General features: G+C 32.9%; 1 protein-coding gene across 1 annotated transcript in view; it reads right to left on the bottom strand.

The window, feature by feature from the left end:
- The window catches only part of LOC118183557 (uncharacterized), a 166,059-nt gene that overhangs the window by 18,789 nt on the left and 124,764 nt on the right, over positions 1-22,506 (bottom strand). The window contains exons 15-18 of the mRNA XM_085807772.1: positions 16,313-16,435; positions 10,448-10,867; positions 7,810-9,045; positions 1,041-1,127 (exon numbers count right to left, since the gene is read on the bottom strand). Coding sequence (XP_085663898.1) covers positions 1,041-1,127; positions 7,810-9,045; positions 10,448-10,867; positions 16,313-16,435 — 1,866 coding nt within the window. The remainder of the gene's footprint in view (positions 1-1,040; positions 1,128-7,809; positions 9,046-10,447; positions 10,868-16,312; positions 16,436-22,506) is intronic.

Genomic DNA, 22,506 nt, shown 5'->3' on the forward strand with positions numbered 1-22,506 from the left:
ATCATTCAAAAGTTCTTGAGCAAGATAATGCTTCTTCGCCGTAAACTTTTTTTTTAACATTTCGGAGTGCAGCTGTCTTGCCCAATTTGAAGTAAAATTTAATGTCAATTCTTTGCTCCATTTTCACTTCGACAATAGGAATTTAAGAACTACGTTTTAACCCTCTCAGCGTTACAGCCGGAAAATCTCGTACAGAAGGTTGCCTTCCACATTCATTATACATGAAAATTTCTGCTAGCTTTTAATGTATCTGATTTCAGTTTAGATGTATACTGGAAGAAAAAGAATCAAGGTACAAAATGAAAGAGCCATTTTTTAATTAAAATCAAGAAAATATCTCTTATTCATGACATTTTGAGGAACTTTGAAATTTCAGGGCTAAACCTGTAATGCTCAGAGATTAATGCGCCTTTCCATGAGAACCACTTACTCCAGAATGGCACTGATTGCACTGCACACGCGCAATAAAACGCTCTTCAATATGCAATCATTAGCGTCATCTTCCATTTTTTCATTCTCCTACAGTTACGTCAGTCCTGGAAATTAATAGCCGGACCTTATACAACTTTAATAATAAAACTTGTGGGGGTACGTGAGTGATGTAAGAAGTTATGTAAGAATAATATTGTACATAATGAATGAATAATACCTCATATGCTTTTGAATATGCCAAGATATTATCTTTTAAAAACTAAACCATTCAACTCTGATTTGGCACACATTGTTTAAACGTTTTCTAATTTTCAAGGCACAACATGGGTTAAAAAAAAAGGACGGGTGTATTTTAAAATGTTAAAAAGAGCTGACAGCTGAGCAGAAAAATGATGTAGAATAGCAGATTTCATACGAATATTATGCAAACTATTAAAATAAATTTCAAACTAGCTTCATGACTCACACCATGAGTGAACTGGATTATTTAGTGGGAACTTACGTACCTGCTTTGCAATTAAAGTATAACACTGAAGGAATGTAAATAAGCATAGACATAAAATAAACTTTAATAAATACAAATGTAAAATTTACAAAATTAAACTTACGGTATTAAGAGATGATAAATGAAATTGGTCAAATGCAAATGAATCTGTATCATCATCAACTTCTGGTGAAGAAACAGCTGAGCTACTCTGCAGTGGAAAATGCAATGAATAAATTTTTGAATTAATTACATCAACAGTACTTAAAAATATTAAATGTTCTGAAAATTCATATTACAATAATGCAATATATAAAAACTAATTAAAAGAGCAACACACGCCTGTACCATAATTTTAAATAAAACATTATTTCCATAAGATTACAACAACAAAATAGAAATTGAACTAAAAATAAATTATAATTAATGATTCAACTACACAATTATCTGGAACAGTTAAAATTTATTTATTTTTATCCAGGGCATGGTCAAAGAAACCTACATTATTTACCTTTAAAAAGTTAGAGATTCAAATACAACTAAAAAAACTGGCCCCACTTAAACAGTAAGCTTCCTTAGCTTTTAAAAATGCTGAAGTTTCCAAACAGATAATGATCCAATTTTCTGCATGTTTTCCCGATTTTGTGTCAAATAAAATTTGGGAAATCCCAATACTTCAATGGCATAAATCCATACTTTAAGTATCATCATCGCGGCAGATGCGAACACTGAATCATTAATTTCACAGTTGATTGTTAACACCAGAATGGCGGTAGGGGTCATTTTGACCCCTAAACACATTTGACCAATGATTACTTTCGTTTTATTGGAAGAAATCCGTTTGGAGTTTTTTGACTTTTCCTAAATAGATAAATATTTAAAAAAAAATTTTCAGCATTCTAGGTTTTAGTTTTTGAAATATTGACATGTCTTCCTAGAATAGCAGACGGGGGGTCATTTTGACCCCTTTACTTTTATACCTCTTTCTGCTTGAGGCATTGTCAAAATAACGCATGAAAAATATTCACTTATAAGGATTATTCGGTCGCATTCATACTACCTCATAGAGGGATAAAAACCAGCGTGGTCTCATTACTTTGTAATGTCTACATAAGTTGTTCTTTTGTTTGCAATTATACATTCATTTGAAGAAAATACTGCACAGAAGGTTGATGCAGGGTTTTTTATGCCTACATTTCTTTTCAGAAATAGTTTATTTTACAGATGTATTTTCCTGGTTGTTAGTTCAAGCTTACTTACTGCAGGTGATAACAGTTACGACAGATGTTTTCTTGAGAATCATATGCTAAAATATATTCCCTATCGTTTTCTGATAGTCTGATATTTTTCTACTTTTTCCAACTTTTACAAAATATGCCTAATAAGTGGAAAAGAGGTCTTATGTTTGAAGAAATAAAAAATCGTTGCAGGAGTTCAAAATGAGTCTGACGGAGGTAAAATTGATAATTTTTCTGTAGAAACTGAAGATGAAATCCAGACACAAACTATTAGTGAATCCGAGGACAGTGAAGTAAACGAAGAACTCCACTGAACGGTTAAAAATGGATCAGGGTATTTGCAAAACTGTTTTTACAGCTCCTGATACCATGATATGGAATTAAATAAATTACAAAAATTCAGTCTGTGGCCGTGTTCCTGCTTATAATGTTCTAAAAGAAACAGCAGGACGAACATCTTTTGTAAAGAGTCGTGTTTCTGAGGACAAAGTGGCTAGTGCTTTCAAGCTTTTTATTGATGATGATACCTTGGTGCATATAAAGAAATGTACAGAATCCGAAGCTCATCAGCAACTTGGAAATAAAGACTGGAAGTTATCACTGGCTGAATTAGATACTTTTGTCACTATATTATATTGTATGTTTGAGGAGTAATAGGAGCAAACGGCTTAGATTTACATTCCTCATGGTCCAAAGCGTGGGGAATATCATTTTGCGAAGAAACTATATCAAGGTTGGTTGGTTTCTTAAATTGCACAAAACCTCGAGGGTTACTATGCGCCAGACAAATGGTGAGTGAAACTATATCAAGAAATAGATTCAAAAAAATAAAAACGATTTTTAAGGTTCGATGAAAAAGACAACAAGATCTACTCGATTACAGACTGATAAATTTGCTCTTGCATCAGACATGTGGAAGAAATTTATTGACAACTGCAAAACGTGCTACCGGCCAGAATAAATTATTATAGTTGATGAATAATCATTCCCATCTAAAGCTATGTATAGATTTACAAAATATATGAATAATAAACCTGACAAATTTGGAATAAAATTTTGGTTATCTGTTGACGCTGATACTAAATACCTCTTGAACGGATTTCCTTATCTAGGAAACGATGAAGTAGCAAATCCTCAACTACATTTGTCTGAAAATGTTGTCATAAAATTAACAGAGTAACATCTAAACAAAGGGAGGAATATTACCACGGATAATTATTTTATTTTATTAGCATTAAATTAGCAGAAACGTTAAAAAAAAAAAATACAACTATGGTTGGCACAATGAAAAAGGAACAGAAAAGAAATTCTTATATCTTTGAAAATATGCGTAGTAATCTTTATTCATTGACAACAGTGGAACATGATAATATCACATTTACCATCTATCAAGCCAACAGGAAAAAAAAAAAAAAAAAAAAAAAAAAAAAGCATTTTTCTACTGAGCTCGTTATATTCTACTGTAAATACTGAAGACAGTCTCAAGAAGTTGCCCGATTCAATAGCATTTTACAATGCAACAAAATATGGTGTGGATATTCGTGATCAGATGTTCTGAAAATATTCAGTTAAATCAGCTTCTAGACGATGGTGTACATATCTTTTTCAATATTTTGGATCACGCAGCTTTGAACACCCGGATTAATTTATAAAATTGTAACAGGAAATACCATTAACAGGAGAGATTATCTACTGAAATTAGGAGAGGAGTTAAGAGTGGGACATACGGCTTCAAAACTCCTTACTGAGTCTTCAGAAAAAACATATGAAAAGAAAATGGATATAAAGAGAAAAATGTGTCAAGTACAGAGATGCAAAGGAAACAAATCTCAAGAAAATTGCGAATCTTGCTCCGAAGTTGTGTGCAGAAAATGCACTGGAAAAACTGTTAAAATTATTTTTGTATCAACTGCATTAATTCTTAATACATATGTGTAATCTCTAATATTTTAAACATTAAATAGAATTGAAATGAAATGCTTTACATATTCCATTCAGCTACACATATGATGTAACTGAAATATTAGAGAACATTTCTCATTTCTCGATTTAGAGAGTGAATCATCCTCTGAGAAGTACATAAAAAATCATCATTCTATAAATTGCGTTTTATTTTAGTTAACATGTTTTAATTGGTGAAACTATTTATTTGAAATCAATTCTTATACCAAATTAATGAGTTATTTGAGTAACTGTAGTATGATCCAATTGATAGCTATGTACTCGATACATTTACAGTATTTTAAAAAGTCAATAAATTATCATGTGATATTAAATATAAATTATGAAATACATATAAAGTACATATTTGTGCCAATGTATGGCATTTAAAATTGTTTTACCATTGTTATTTCAGTACTTTCATCGAAGGGTTAAAATGACCCCTTACCGCCGTTCCAGTAGGTAAGAATTTCCTGCTGTTTTAGTGTTAAACTTAGTTGTCAGTTTGGTAGCAACATTCATTGAACAAGCAACTACAATTAGAATTGAAATGGCCAATATGCTTGCATTTGATACATCTAAAAACACTCTGTGATGCACTTCAGTATTTAGATCTCATGAAGTATTTCCAATCCCGAATGTCTGGCAACGCATGCATACACACAATCTTCCATAAAGGATTTCTGTTTCATAAGCAAATTGTGGCAATATGAGAAAGGTTTATGAAGATAATTTTTAATAAGTTTAATGCAATCAGAAATTTATGAATAAGGAAATGTTTTCCTAAACATGCTGCCAAGTCTGATGATTGAATTTTACCTGAAACACCGAGCTCGATATATGATAACAATACGTGCAACTCGAAAAACAAAACTTTCTAAGCTAGAATTAAGAGATCAGATAATAATTAAAAAAAAATTTATACACATACACACATGCAGTTGTTCAGGAAAGGACATATTTATTGGTTCATAGTCCTTACATGGCTTTTATTTTTGTAACCATTCATCATATTTCTTTTACATCTCCATTATTTTTATGGCATACAATTCCTTAAAAGTGATATTTAATCTATCTTATTTCTTCAATACCATTTTCTAATTTGTATCTAAAATCTTTTGTCGGTAAAAATGGAAGAAATGTTAACTAATTTATTGACTACTAGACAAACCAATTTATTGCTACATTTTGTTATTTATGACTACTTCCAAAAGGAAACTTACTTAGTTTCTTTTCACTCTATTTTTTCCCATGCATATTAGCCCGATTAGAATGGCTTTGAATGTGTGAATTATAACATTTTAGAATTTTGTAAACAGCAGCCAATTTAAAACTGGTAAAACAAGAACATTTTAGAAATCAGTTTAGAATTTTTGTTTATATTTTAGAATTCTGCACTAAATAAAGAAATAAGTTTTGATAGAAGTAGCATATAGCTTACATAATAAAGCAGCAAGAGTTAATACTTTTCTTTATGTAACAGGAATTAGTTTTGAAATATGCAATACATTTCATGTAAAAACTTATTATGCGAAAATTAGGAAAAAATTTCTAAATAAAAAAATGCACGGAAAATAATAATTGCTTACCCCCCCAAAAAAAACCTGTAAGAACCCACATGATTACATAATTGACTTTTGAAAACAAAACTCTAACATATGAGCTTGCACAAAAAGTGGACAGTTTAACAAAAGATAAAACTGTTAGCTGTATTAGAGATGATAAGCGAAAGCAAGATTATTACGTGATTACAGATTGAACATTAGAAAAAATATCTTGGCACATGCAGATCTGCAAAAATGAATGTGCATCACTTAAAAATAATAATAATAAAAAAATAAAGATACCGCAATAAACATCAATATGCCATATACACAGTGCAAAAGAAGCTAAGCAAACATAATAATAATAATAAAAAAAAATTCTAAGAAACAAAGGACTAAAGTTTTGTTTTAAAATACGGAACATTTCATAAATATTCAGTGTCCTGCATATAGAAAAATTTCTCATAAGTATAAAAAGGGACATCATTTTGTGACTGAGTAAAATTTATAAAATAAGAAACAAATTAAAATTACTAACTCACAATTCTGAAGAGAGTTAGAATTTTTTTTAGGAACACTGTGTTAGTTTAGATACAGAAACATGAACTGTTGATGCTAATATAAATAAAAATAAATATGCAGTAAGATATTACAGAAATGTTATTTCTAAATACTAAGTGAAAATGCTGGATGTCCTAAAACAGATGACTGAAATTAAAAGATCAGTTATATTCTCTGGGAATGAAAAGGCCAGTATACAGAAAAGCTAAACTTAACTACCCACATGGAAAAAATAACTATTCCAAAATAGCCTAAACAAAATAACCAAAATAAGATTCCAGGTTATATGAAAAGAAGTACCTTCTGCATTAGGATTAAAATCCTGTCTGCATCCAGGTTTGAAACAAAATGTAATAATTATCTCTATTTGAAGAATTACGATTTTTTAAAACAGAATACAGAATCCAGTTTTACTTAGAGGATGAATTACCAGCACTGCATCTTGTTTTAGATGCAGTGCTGGTAATTCATCCTCTAAGTAAAATGCTAGGAAAGTGATGAAAAAGCTACAAATGTAAAATTTAAACGTAATTAAAGAAGAAACATAAATTCAATGGCCACTACTGTCTAACCTAGTAAAATATTATTACGAAATGTACAGGCGCGGTGGGATGGCTTCCCCGCAAAGCAGCTTTAGGGTTGCCATAAAATGTCAAGGAATGGAAGAGTTACCAAATTTGGCGAGGAATTTCCCATTTGGTGACAAAATTGGTGATATACCATGGATGGATGCAGAACTTTCTGGAACAAATTTTTACCGGTTTAGCCCAGAATGTTCTCGAACACAAGCCAAAAGCTATATAAACCCTGCTAGTCCACAGTCAGTGTGTGTGCCTCGTCTAGCGAGCTGATAATCAGTCACTGAGCGTCTCGAAGTCTAGCGCCAAGTTGGCCATCGAGTGCATTGAGAGAGTCTTCTAGTGTATCGTGAATTAGTGCATCATTGAGTTTTGTCTTAGAGTGTGCTGAGTCAAGAGCTATACTCTTGTGTATTGTCGAGTGCATTGCGAGCTGTAGCGTGGAGAATCTCGAGAGTACGTGGAGTTCCGAGAAAGACCAAGCAGAGTTGGGAGCTGTACTCTGGTGCTTTACAGTGAAGCTGTCTCGACTGTTATAGCCTGATAGTGTGAAGGCTGTGTCGCTGATTGTGTCAGGGTGTCACTGATCACTGATAAAGTTTGGAAATATCTTGAAAACAGCTTAAAAAAGACAAGACATAAATGCATTAAAAAACATAAACCACAGTATTAATGAGCGCCCGCCAGCATATTTAGTGCATACCTACTGACCAAAATATAAAGCTGAAAGTCTTAATGGCAAGCGAAAGGTAACGGAATTAGTCAAAGAAAAATACGCAGAAAATGCCTTATTTAAAATTTAAGCATATCTAATTATCAAACTATGCATGAACATGCACTGTGCTTCTTAACATCATTCAACTGCAGATTTAAATGCTCTCAAAAACCTTCACTGTGTCATAAATTTCAAAATAAACAAAAAAAATCTGATTTAAATAAAATTTAAAAATTAAAAAAATATTTCTACACGTTGTTCTGAAATGTACCATAAAAAGATACAGAAATTAAGAAATGAAAAATTTAAGACTTACTAAGTCCATATCTTTGAAAATAAGACCATAATTGGTTCCAATTTTTTCATATGGTAAACAATCAGTAATATACAACTGTTTAGAGTGAGTAAGATCACAATCTGTTTGTGTATCACCAGTCTTACACATAGAAATTTCAGCTGTCAGTAAGTTGCTCAAATGTTCAGATTCTGCAGAAGTGTTCACTACAGAATTATGTTGGGTGCTTTCTGAACATTTTGGAAGGACAGCGTTTAATTCTGCATTTTCTTCACATAAAACATTGTCACTTTTCTTCTCGCATGCTTTTATCAAAGCAGCATGAACACTTTCTTGATCATTTGAAGCCCCACTAATAGAATCATGTGAATAACCATCTATACCCACTGACAGTTCATTCATTTCAGTTGTTACAGCAACCGGTGATTTTTTGGAATATTCATCCAATGATGTGAAACATTCCGTCTGAGTACGTATTTTAGGCAGAGCATTTTCAGGAATATCTTCATGGCTTCTGGTACATTCATTATTAACAGACTTCAAGACAATCTGCACATCAACAGAATGTGAAGAGCATCCATTTGAAACAGAGTGAGGCACCTGTTCTACATTAGGGCTGCTTGAAATATCCGACACTCCTGAATCGTACTCTGAAGAGCACTCAGAGCTGTTAGATGTTAACGAACACTCGGATAACAATGAGTCATCTGAAAAACTCGAACTTTGCTCCAAGGAGTATCTATCAACAGACATTGAATCACTTTCATCATCAGTATCAGTTTCATTTTCAGAAACGTTTTCATCATCATTTGAAAATTTTATACCTAAATTTGAGTTTTTGATATAAGTTAGCTGATTTCCATGATATACAACACTAGAATTGTTGGTTTCAGAGATATGGCCTGACAATTCAGTTTGGCTTACAGATGTCCCTACACTACAGACATTAGAACATAAAGAATGTTGAGAAGTCTGAACAAGGCTACTATCATTTGAATTTAATATATTATTACTGTTACTCAACGGAATTATACTACATGAGGACACAGTTTCATTTCTATTATCAAACCTTTCCTCCGAGTTGAAACCAGATGAATGTAAATCTGATGAGCTTTGTAATAGAGCTGAAACAGAGCTGTCTCTACCTTCCAAATCACTGAGGTTAACAATATTTGGTGATTGAACAGCTTTAGTATATATCACATCCAAGAGACTATTTTTAAGAAAAGACGTACATGTCTTGGCAATGTCCACAACCTGGAAAATCAGGAAAAATCATTAAAAAATTGCTGTTATAAAATTTAATAATGCGTAAATAAATTCTTCTAGCACCACAAGATATGCAAATTAAGTAACACAAGTTTCTTTCCCATTTTCGTACATCTATCTTTTGAAACTCCCCCTCCCAGAACACATAAATCGCCAAAAATATATATTTTCACAACATTAATAATAAAAATATTAAACTATCTATGAAGCTGTACAATTTTTGAATAGAAAAGCCTTTTAATGCTTACACTAATATAGTAGAACTATTTTTAAGCTCATAATGTTTTGTTGTCTGATTGAAAAAACAAACAAACAAACAAACACACACACACACGCACACACACACACACACACACGCACACACACACAGTTAAATATAAATGAATTCCATCAAATTAAAAAGGTAAGACACTCAATAAATCAACTGGGCACATTTTTCTTTTGGCACAACTTATTTTTGTGTATGTAAGTTGAAACGTTAAGTTTTAGTTAAAGAACAATTTATGTTTCTGTTTACTTTTTCACAAAAACGATCGCAGCTGAATGCAGGATACGAGTTTTGATAGATATGCAGGTACTTATGCATTTTGCTGCTAACCATAAAAGTTCGCAGGTTAGTTTATTCGAAGATGTGTTGGGATTGGTTAAAGTATCTGAAGTATTTTAAAACATTTACGATTAAATAAAATTCATATGAATACGTGAATAAATTTAATAAAATATCACCATAAGATTTTAAGTCAAATATAACATTTTAAGTCTTCTTAAAATTATTTGCACATCTCTGCACTGGATTAAGACAGATCACATCAGAAATCAATCAGAAAAATTATAATTAAAAATCACTCGATATTTACTTAATAATGCAACCACTGTTTTAGCAGCCACGAAATTCTCAGAGTGCAGATGGCAACAATGTACATAATAATTCAGAAAAAATGCAGAAAATTTCTTCAGTTTTAGAAAGCAATATTATTTTCAAATTCTTACTACACTCTAAACTTTTTTAGAAAAAATAAAAAATTGTCTTAAACATAATTTTTGAAATTACAAAATTTACATGGTGGTGGAAGAAACTGAAGTATAATTTCTGCAGAAATGAGAGTATTTTACTGCAAAACTATTTAAAGGAACAACTGCTTTGCATTGCCTCTGAAAGCAAATGCCCTGAAATGTCTACCAGAATAGAAGGGAGAAAAATTAAGAAGATTTATTGATTGATTTTTGGAACAATTTATAATATGTACATCTGTAATAAATATCTTTGTAATTATAAATCGATTTTTTTATCCTGTATGGCAAATTGCATCCACATGGTTGTGGCAATAGATAAGTGCAATTTAAGATTTATTATAACACAAAATTTTTAAACATACAATGTTGATCATACCGTATTTTCTACAGAAGAAATGTCATCAATTTTCTCAGGATTCATCCCCCTACAAGTATCCAGCACATTTTGGTTATTTAGAAAAGAATGATCATTTTCTTTTTTCTTTTCATCATATAAGACAGTATTCTCAACTATATCCACGATACCAGACAGCATCTTGGAAACATCAAAAATATTTTCTTTGTTCATTTCCATGTATGTTTTCTCCACACACTGATCACTCTCTAAAACACAGGCAGGGTTTTCAGTACCAGAAGAAGACTGACTTTTGTAATGCACACACAAAGTGTTTTCAGCAGTTTGAATCAAATCCTCTACAACAGCTATTATGTCTGTGATATCGGTTACAATATCAGAGATGTCCTTTTCATCTGCAGCATAGTTAGCCAAGACTGTGACTTCAGTTTTAAAAATAGGCTGTAAAAAAATTTAAAAAATGTTAAAATATTTACAGATCCAACTTTAATATAAAATGCAAACAATTTGCTATAAAAGTTTGTTTTTAAACAAAATTATATTTTCAAAAAGGTGCAGAAATATAAAAGAGCAACAAAGAAAGGAAGTAAATACTACAAAAGTAGAAAACTAGTAACATATTTGCTCAGACTTTGTCATCATACTTGCCAATATAGGATGGGGGGGGGAAAAATCTCAATGACAAAGTGAATTTATAAATGATAAAATATATATAGAGAAATTATTATATTTTCTAATAATGAATTAACTGCATTTGAACTTTTCAATAGAAAATTAATACTTTAATCAGTTTTCGTATAAATGGCATGAGCAGCGGTAGATTTTGCTTTCATTATGAAATAATCATAATTTTGCTCAAAGCAATTGCAACATAGGCCTGCTTTTGCTAATAAATTTTTATAATGCATAACTACTAACATTAGATCTACATTCAGTCCTTGTTCTAGAAACAATATTGAAAATCCTTTTGCACTTTGCATTATTGTTGTTATCTTATCCAAGTAATTCATGGAAGAATGGTTGCCAGAGCCTCAAGGACATCGGACTTCAACCCCACTTTCGAGGAAAAGACTTTAGACTCATTATAGAAGAAACTGCACTAGCCCTGTAGTCCAAGGCATCATCAATGCGAAGTAATGGACAGAAGTCCTTATGGTTACACTGTTCAATCGACACAACTAATTTTTAGATAACTTGTTTTTCATGGATTTTGAACTCAGGATCTTCGGTACCTGAATCCGACATCTTATCCACTGAGCCATGATCTGCTCGGTCGAAAGGAACAATTTTTGCTACAACATCAACAATGTGTTCATCCACATTGGATGTAAAGAAGCTGTCCCTTTTCCAGCTGCTGAATTTAGGAGGTGACAAGAGCACCTCATAATATGAACTTTCCACTTTTAAGATGCCTACAACATACAACATCAAGCTTACCATTACTGGTTCATTGTTAACAAGAAGTGCTAAGCGATTATACAAAGGAATTGCATTTCCTTTTAAAGTTTTAATAATTAGCTGTGGGGCCAGAAGGTAAACTATACTCAGTTTCTGAAAACTAAAAAAAGAACAGCTGGGTACAGTTTTGCATTAGTGTTTTTGCTTTCATCCACACTAATGCAGAATGGAGCTGTTTTAATGCAATCAGTAAACAAAGATTTAGTATTTATACCCATTTCTTTAACAACTCCAGCTGTTTCTGTCTTTGTACTCAAGTATTTCCTAGCGATCTGATTATCAGGAAACATTTTTCTAAAATAAAGCTGCAGCATAACCTGAAGCATTCAGTGGCAGGTTTATGCTCAAGTAAAGGCACAGAACAGACACTGTGCATTAGTAACTTTTTCATCCTTTGTTTCTACTGAAAAATTCAATTAAAAATAACTCACATTGCCCTTGTATAAGCACATTTGAGAACATCAGGCCTTTCACTGTGCAAAATTATTAAAAAAAAAAAAAAAAAAAAAAAAAACAATGACAAACAGTACACATTGAAAATGTATTAAATTTCCTTGATGAAATAATAAAAGGAAAGTTTTACGATACGTACGATTTTATATGCGAGTATTTTACCATTCTTTCAGACATGACTAAGACAAAAGAGAGTAATTTCTTAAACTATTTCTAGAAAGCATGTGACATTCACAGTGACAAAATGAAAGGAATAACCTTGATCTTGCTTTGTGCTCATTGGCTAATGCCATATAACATGCAGTGGCAATCGATTCTCACTGAAGAACTGGAACACAATGCTTTCAGACACATGTACTCCCACTCACAAAGTAGAAGCCCGCCATTATGTCTCACTAATGAAATGACTTTGGTTTTCTTTTACATGACCAAATAGCTTTGGTTCTTTTCTACAGAAAAATGAAGTACTTTCAGATGCCCCAAATCACTTTTCTTTGGGAGAATAACAAAGTATTATAAGCCATCAAAAATTGCACAAAATTTTAAGAAAAAGAGAAAGTAGTGGGAAGCATGCTGTAAAGGCAGAGACAGTACAGTTGAAAATCATGAGGGTTGGAAAATCTGTGTTACTTAAAAAATGCTTACTTTTACCCAATTTAAGTAGTAAGAAATACATATATATATATTTCCACAAGTCAACAGAACATTTCCTATTTCAGAATTAGTTTAACTTTCTAGAATCTGAATGTTTTTCAGTTATTGTCAAAAAGCATACTGTTGTTCATTAATGAACTTTTCTGTTCTCAGCAAGTGGGAAAAATCACGAAATTGGACCTTTTAGGTCATGGCAAAGCATACAATGGCTATTTTCCTAAGGAGAACACCTTTGCAAAAGAAATTAATTCATATTCTTGTTGCTCTCCACATTCTCCAGGATTCGAACAAAGGTACAAAAACCAGCGTTGAGTGGCCTTACACTCCACCCCACCAGATTTCTGACCTTTCTGAAGAAGGCTATCAAAATTTTAACAACAGAGAAAATACTATTACAAAAACTACATGCCAATGGCGTCACATTGCATTATACACTCATGTCCATAAATTACGGATAATGCAGAATCAGGCAAAGGAAGAGTTAGAAGCAAAACAAATTTGACTTATTTGTAAAGCTTATTTATTGAATGAAAGATATAGAGCAAAAAAAGATGCTATATGTTTGATATTATTAAAAAAATTAGCGATTTTTTCTCCTGGAGCAAATTACAAAAAACCAATATTACATGGTTGGTATGATTGTTAGTACATTGTATGACTCCCAGAAGATGCAATACAGTCTGTACAATGCCTAGGCATGCTGAGGATCAAATTATCGATCTGATCTTGGGGGATACTACACCAATCAAAAAGGAATGCTCTCCGAAGTTCCGGTAGACATGCAGGAGGAGGTTGATGGGCTGCAACTCGTCGGCCAAGCTTGTCCTACACATGCTTTACTGGATTCAAGTCCGGTGAGAATGCTGGCCAGTCCACACGGGTGATATCCTCCGATTGAAGGCATTCGCTTATGATGTTTGCACGGTCAGGACAGGCGTCATCCATAAACACAAATTGTGCGCCCATGGCGCCCAGAAACAAAAGTACTACATGTTGTTCCAGAATGACGTCCCGATAGATTTGGCTTGTCATGGTTCCAATTTGAACATGCAGGTCGGTTCTGGAACCCAGAATAATTCCACCCCAAACGAGCACTCCTGCACCACCAATAACGGTGTCGTTCAATGATGTTTTCTTGGTGGTAACGGGTACCTAGAGCTCTCCATATGAACGTCCGGCGAGAATCAGACTGCAAGCTAAACCTGGACTCTTCGAAAAACACCACACAAACCCACTGTTGCGGTGTCCACAATGCATGCTCTCTACTCCAGGCTAACCGCTGGCGACAGTGACTTGCAGTAAGTGGAACGCATCTGACAGGTCTACGAGCATATAGACCAATCTGCCCTAAGCGACTGTACATGGTCTGCCTTGAAATTGTCGTACCAGTGGCTGAAGAGAGCTGATGAGACTGGTCTGAGGCTGTGCTCCGCCTGTTTCTTTTGGCAGTAACTGTCAAATACCGGTCCTCATTCGGTGTTGTAACTCTGGGGCGACCTGTGCTGTAATGTCTACTCACATTACCATCATCTTGGAATCGTTGCCAAAGCCTGGAGATGACACTCTGGGCAATTCCAAGTTCGTCTGATACTTCCAGTTGGGTACACCCACATTCCAGACGGACGATAATTCCACCACGTAAAAAATCATCCAAATTCGTCCTTTGTGTCATAACCATTTGGTTATTGCAATGAAATGCTTATAACGCACCTGCGAACAATTTTACTTCTTTGCCTGCATTCCTTATATATCACTCTCTTACACTCTCGTCATTGTGACGTACCATCGGTGTCATCTGGTTACTTCCTGAAATTTGCATATGATTCTTGAAGATGTGTGTAGTGATTTTACAGGTGATATATTTATTTTAGAGTTCAATTTCCGCATGACTCTGAAATATCCTTAATTTATGGACATGAGTGTATTTTAGCAAGTTAAAACAATTTATAATGGAAAATCAGCAAAAGAATGCACATACAAGTATTAGAATGGTGAAATGGGACAACATTAGTGATATCTATATATAAAACTTAATGCATAGAAAGTACCTCAAAATTTCTGAAAAACCATTAAACCATTTATTTAAAAACCAAATGCATGACAAATTATCATTTATGTGTCTTAACTTAAACTTTAACCACAATAAAGATCTTCCAAGTCTTGGAAAAATTAAGAAAGCTACACACATAATTTTTACACAGTCAACTTATCTTTCCTCTTTAGAAGGGAAAATTTACACCATATAATTAACTATAAGAAGTCTATTTTTTAATGTTCATGACATGGTGATTTACTAGAAATATGCAATATGTTACAATTAACCTTTTATTCATACAAATGCAATACTTTCTGGATTGCATTTTGAAGCACTTATAAATCACAATGCTGCCTTTTCCTTAACTAGTTTACAGTTACATGAGAAGGAAAAATCCTTCTAATTTAACTGTAAACAGGTTATGGAACATAGCTTTATGCCTTAATAGATATTTATATTTATCTGAGTTTTGATTTTAAAAACTAAAATACAGTTTAGATATGAATTTATCAAGCTATTTTTAACATAAGACCTGTATTATTTCACTAACACAGCTTATATATTTAATCAAAAGGACTTTAGTACTCCTACAATAAGATTTTAGAGAACAATTATTTCTGGTTCATTTCTTAACACATAATGACCTCCTTTAACCTTGTTTCTTAATATACTTCAAGGACAGGTGATAGAAATGCAATGAGATTATATTTGTAAAATACAATGGACATACATCTGAAATTTTCATTTGCACATACTATTAATTTACCTATCCAAGGCAATAATATACAATAAGCATTGTGATACTTATGGTATATTCTAAACATTTTACCAAAACTCATGTTCCTAACCATTTTAGGGGAGCATAGGGAATTTTAATATATAAAGTGAACCTTTCAACAGCAACCATACAGAAAAAAGCATACACTATTATTCTCCTAATGCTAACTATAAATAATTCAGGAGCACATATGCATAAAATTCAACTACAGAAAAAGAAACTCTTTTCACTGCATCACGCAGAAATATTTTAGCCATGCACAGCTAGATTAGTCAGTAGAGGGAGAAAGAGAGAGTAGCAGTACGTATTACTTTTACACATATAATTGCTATTATAAGTTGAGCAGCTTCTTATGAATTATAACAATAATTTAACACATTGCTTTAACATAGATGCTAATTTAAAATAAAGATTAAAATAATTGAAACAATATATGCAGCACTTTATAAACTTTTGAATAATTTGTAAACTTTTTGTGAATTTCTGAATAAGAAATGGCTTTTCTTACATAATGTTTATAAAAAGGATATTTCATATGTTCCTGATACATAGCTTGCATGAAATTCACAGAAACTGTTCCAGCAGCATTAGCTATAGCTTGAGCATTCATCCAGTCCGAAACAGAACTTTTCTGAAACATTAAATAAACATTCATATTACATGATAAAGTCAGAAAAGAAATCCCTAGACTGCAACTGACAATTACACCTGTAACTTTATTATAAATGCTATAGCATTTATTATATGCAATGCAAATATTTTCCGTTAGAAAAATATCAGCAGTTCAAAATTCGTAAAATTCACACAAAAAACGTAGTAAAAAACGCAGTTAAAGTAGTAAAAAAATGCGAAATTAAAAAAAAAAATAGTTGAGAACTGATTATGGCAAAGGCAACATGATTAGAAACAAAAAAGATGAAGTGCTGATGGTTTAATGGCAATGAGGACTATCACATATCCATGCTACACACCAGGAAAATTATGAAAATGGCCATACAGCCACCGTGTTCATCAAGCCTGGAATTCAGGCAGAACTACCATTGTTCAACTACTGATGGGTTTGAAGTATTGATGAGAAACTGTCTATGAGGAAAATAGTTCATACTTATGCTACACAGGAGGGGAGAATTTCTGTGTCACTTACAAAAAATATTGTACTTGATGGTGGATTTCATTACAGCAAGGCATATAAAGGCTGTCTGCTCAAGGAGTGAGATGCCTTTGCGTACGACTTTATAAGAGCAACTGGCTCATACTCATGTTACACATGGAAAAAACCATGTACAAGTCAATGCAGTCAGCATGTTAGCTTGAAATTGAACACAGGTCAAAATCCCAGTTTTTAGCTATTGCTTGGCCATTGCACCTGGGATCAAGTTTTGAATGCAACCACTGGTTGTTTGACGGTACATTTATTTGAGCCATTACTAAGCCATGGACAATTAGGATTGTTTGTGTATTATTAATTAAGGCTTTAACAAATCACTAAATTTGTTCCTATTTTTAAGTTGGAGTAATCAGACAGACTTTGCGGTCCTTCCTCTAAGTTTGGAGCTTGGACTCTGCTGGCAGCAAATAAAACAGAAGCTACACACTGACTCTGTGCATAAGTATAAGTCATGCTCTGTTTTCGAAGTAAGTTCTAAGTTTTTAAGTTTCTTGTCGAGTCAAACCCAGTTCACCCTAACGCATTCACGTGCTCGGGCAAAAAGCATTGACCAATCAGAAGCGAGCTGTGATGCGGCATTTTCCGGATGACCAGAGAACGTGAGTCGACTTCAACTTTTTCACGCTTGACGCATCAGTTTCAGGCATCTCATTTCAAACACCCAGTTTATACCACGGTTTTTAAATGATTGTACTTTAAAAAATTCTTGATGAAAAAAAAGTCAAATGGACCAAACTTAATAAAAATTTCAGATAATAATAAAAAAAATGCATATGCTAGTATAAATAGCTTTAATTATTTAAAGGAAAATTCTCATGTTTATTAGTAGTAATAAACCTTAATAATCAACCATGAATTATATACGGTTGATAATTTTTACAGAATAATCTAAAGCAATAGATTGTTGCAAGAAAGTGATGGATTTCGAAATTCCAGATTTTGAATTTTTCTTAAGGTTGCTCTTATTGAGTAGCATATAAAATACTGGCTTCATGAGTCAAGTGTCACCAGGAGTAATGTTGTAATGGAGTTGGTATTTAAAAAAATATATTTACAGTAAAAATTGTTAGTTTCAGAGCAGCCCAGATGCTTCCTGAAGGTGAAGTGTGAAAACCATGCTTACTCACCAGATACCTTAACACGTAGGTAACACACTGAAGTTGAAAATTCAGCTTTTACTAAAGACTTGTATAGCACGTTTAGGCATCGCTTTTTCCTACCTTTGATGATGGTATGAACACACCATTTGTATTAAATCTACCGTGACTTTTTTTTTGGGGGGGGGAGGGCACAAGAAGCTTGCATTTATTTTTCGTCTGGCATTGTGTGCATTATCCTTCTTTTGAGAATGAGCCTTTGGTATAATTCATACGATCTGATTCTATTTTGGCTGACACGAGACGAGCAAAAGCGATACTGGTATTAGTATATAGTTGCTGTTTTATCTAATTACAAAATTTGAATTTTAAACGAGTGGTGTTGAATAAACAATGTGTTTAAAAAATTAAGAAAACATATTTATACAGAAAAAAAAAAGCTCACTGGTATGTACCTGATTTTATGGAATACTTCTATGCATTTTAATGACTTCATGTTTGTTTTTCTTAACACGCATGACCAGTTTTCGAACAAACCAGAGAGATAATCTTGATAATTTTTCATTAATTTAAAGAACTTTTGCATGAACATTACCAAATTTGCTAATTGTGGAATTAAAAAAAAAAGTACTATATAAAATGCAGTTATTTCAATGAGTTTTAGATAAAAGGGACTGTGGAATTCTATTTTTAATGCAGTAAAAGAAGTATTATATAAAATCAGGGTTGCCACTTAAAGAGGAGAATGAAATTCTCTGACTTTTCCAGGTGTGTTTTGAAAAAATTCCAGTCTATCTGAATATAGTGCGTGTTGGCTGCGCTGAGAGGTAAATTAATTACGGTACCACTTGAAAACACAAAAATTTGCCAATTGCCTCAGACTTATTATATATATAATCCTGAAAGCATTACTATAATAGCTATAATAGGAGTTATTTTCTCCACTGAAAGATTGAGATTAGAATCTTCCCAATCTGGATTAAAAATGACTTTTTTGCAGACATTTTGCAGCTAAACGAAAGAAATAAAATAAATTCAGATATATTTATTTAGCAGCATACATAAACAAAAATATGTGCATTAAATTTCGTGATAGTATGTCATCATACTGCTAGATTTAGTTTCAGAATTATGCCAGAGAAATTTGCCTGAAATTTGAAAGTATTATTAACTAATAATAAATAAATTTAGAGGAAGAACATTAAATGATATAAATAACATTAAAATGAAGTTAGTCACTTAAAAATTGAATTACAATAATCAATGATATTTTGGCAAAGATTGTACATGGAGCTTAGAATAAAAAAAAATATGTATGTTTAAGATAAAAAAAAAAAAAAAAAAAAAAAAAAAAAACTTCTTTGCAACAGATATGGCTTTGTTTAACGTAGAGGCAAAGAATATTTATTGTTAAGAAGGAAAGCTTCGCAGCAGCAGGAGTGGCTCCCTCCGAACGAAAAGGGACAGAACTGCGCATGTGTGAAATATCTGTCACCAAAAAGGGCCAAAACTCGAAGCTGATGTCGAAGTTCGAAGGTCACGTTTATCAAGAGTTTAAAGCTGTGTGACTCCATTTTTTCCCCTACATATTGACAGATATAAAATCAGACATCAAACTGCGATATGGATAATACAAGTTCAACTAGTAAAGCAAAAAAGCACGAAAATTCGAGTTTAAATTATCGCGGAAAGTCAAAGAATGATTCATCTTAACCCATGTTCCTCACTTTCCTGTACACGTGGCGGAGGTGGAAAATCTCGGCCAGGTACATCACAAAGGGAGAAATTCTCGCCAATAGGTTCCGTCGCCAAATCCTTTGGCGAATAGTCCCTCTTCTTTCTAGTGGCGTAGAAGACAAACTGGTTTACATTACGTCTATGGAGCCTTTCCTTCTTTACACAGACATTCTTTGGTAGAGGCAAACAGCTCCGTATGCACAAAATATCTGTCGCCGAAGCTCGCGAAATTCGAATGTCAAGTTTATCAAGAGTACATAAAATTAATATCGTTTTAAATTTTCTTAAATATTAAAGGAAAAGAAAATGTTTTTTTGAGCGAGTAAATTAATTAATAGATTAGCTATTTTGAACAAAAATGTATGAAAATCCGAGTATAAATTATCATGAAAGTCAAAGAACGTTTTTTAACACATGCTCCACAAATTCCTGTACACATGTGCGGAAGGGGGGAATTCTCATCGTCAGGTTCCGTCGCCAAATCCCCTTGGTGAGTTTTTTCCTCCGCTTTCTAGCGGCACTCTAGCAAACTGATTTACATTACGTATATGGAACCTTTCTTTCTTTACACAGACATTTTTACATTAGAACAGAGTACATGGGGGCTATTTTAGCCTCCATGGTACCGTATATTAGGATTAAACCGATTTTGTTGTATACGAGAATGGGAAGATATTTTCTTTAGTTCAACATAATCTGCACATGCGAGTCTTAGGATTCTAGCGGTTACTGGAAACCAAACTTGCCTTGCCTTTCTAAAAAACAATCTGATTTGGAGTTGCGAAAATTGGCTCCCCGCCAGCTGCCCGAATGACGCTCATCCGATACATAACTCACCAACAAAGTGCTCGTTTCCAACATTGGCGCAAAACTCGCTTTTTGGGGGATCGCCGTATGACATTTCCTGACTAAAATATTTAAATTCCCTTATTTTTCCCAGACTTTTTTGGTCAATTTTCAAATTCCCTGACTTTTTCCGGTTTTCCAGGTAGCGTGGCAACTCTGTAAAATGTACTTACTTCAATGAGTTTATATAAAAGTGGAGTCATAAATAAACCTTCAGATAGTGGCTGTTCATTAATATAAATGACTAATTGAAGTAATTATTGTTACATTTAAGGTAAAAAATATGTACATAAGGCAGAAACTAACACATTTAAAAAAAAATTGCTGTCATTTATTAACTTAAAAATAACTGATATTTTTAAGTATGATTTTAGTAATATATTTAGTATATGTAGTAGTAATGCTGTTAATCTTACATATATTTAAACAAAATATACTTTTTTATTGCATTATTTAAACCAATTAAGGGAAGTTTATTTTTGGAAGCATTTGAGGTAAGTTCAAAACATTTATGGTCATTCAATGGTTCAAAACATTTCGGTCATCATGCAAAAACATTTATGGTAAATGAAAAATTTACTCTCCAAAATTGAATCATGCAATTAGGATTTTTTAATTATCATTCAAAAAAATTCATAAATAAGTAAAATTAAGATATATACAACGATCCTTTTCCTATCTTCCAAATGATTCTTTTCTGCAATATTCTGACAAAAATCAGTGCTCTGCTTTTCAATAAGTAGTTCAATGAGGGCTATAAATTCATCGAATTGATGACATGTCATGGGAAAGTAATTAAAAAATTTGTTTCATTCACGCACATTTCTTCAATTAAATTATTTGCATTTCCTTGCTACAGTCGTCTCTCACATATTACTATAAACCACTGCATTTTGCTTCTCTTATATAAAGCAAGAAGTAAAATAAGTTTTAATCAAGCAGAAATTAAATCCATTTGAATTAATTTCACATTTTCCCCCATGTTTCCAAATAGGAAGAGCCATCTAGTGCAAGCATGACAACTTTTAGAGCGAAAGTTGCTGCGCTGGTGTGAACTGACATAAGTTGAAAGCGTTTTTTCCACGTTGCCACTTTTCGCCCCAACAGACAGTGTGCATGCAGCTTCATTGTTTATAGGAGGAAATATGCTTCCATGTTAAAAAGCATTCCTCAGTGTTTGCTGAGTTTCTTTTCAGATTCGATTCTCTGCCGAAAAACTGCAGACTCATGCTAAATGGCAAGAAATTAAGTAATGCACCTCTAATTCAACAAATATGTGGTTTTGGCCCAGAGACACTATGTTAATGTTAAGAAGACACACTCCTGGCTCAGATTTATTGGCTAAGACTAAAGCACTTTATTTTTTTACTTGCAGTTTAAATAAACAACCTGCTTGTAAGAACACAGGTTGTTATGTTTGAGAGATCATTCTATTAAGCTGAAGAGAATATGTATATATGTGCGTGTGTGTGATATGATTTAGTTTCTTGCAATAACTTGATGAGAGATGAGTGCTTGATCAGGGAAGACATTATTTTAAGTCGCAAGTGGATTGAGATGAGAGTATCACTGAAAATATCAATTACATTGGAGATGTAGAGAACTTTTGAAGAATCACAAAAATCACTTGATAATCCAAATAGTCCTTTATTACTTGTTGACTGCCCTATAGCATAGCACACCACAATTTTGATGATGACTCATTACATTTTTAATAGAAAGAACTAAGCAAAAGACATCCTTAAGCTAGCAAGCTAAGGCACAGAAGGAGGGAGGTAGTTCGATCACAATGGTCGTTGTAGTAAAATTTTTTGTTAATCTCATTGGCTAAAACTTATAGGCAACACAGAAGTT

The sequence above is a fragment of the Stegodyphus dumicola genome, chromosome X1 (assembly GCF_044657685.1).
Source record: "Stegodyphus dumicola isolate Sdum_Otavi_A_Nest chromosome X1, ASM4465768v1".
In the NCBI taxonomy this organism is placed as follows: domain Eukaryota; kingdom Metazoa; phylum Arthropoda; class Arachnida; order Araneae; family Eresidae; genus Stegodyphus; species Stegodyphus dumicola.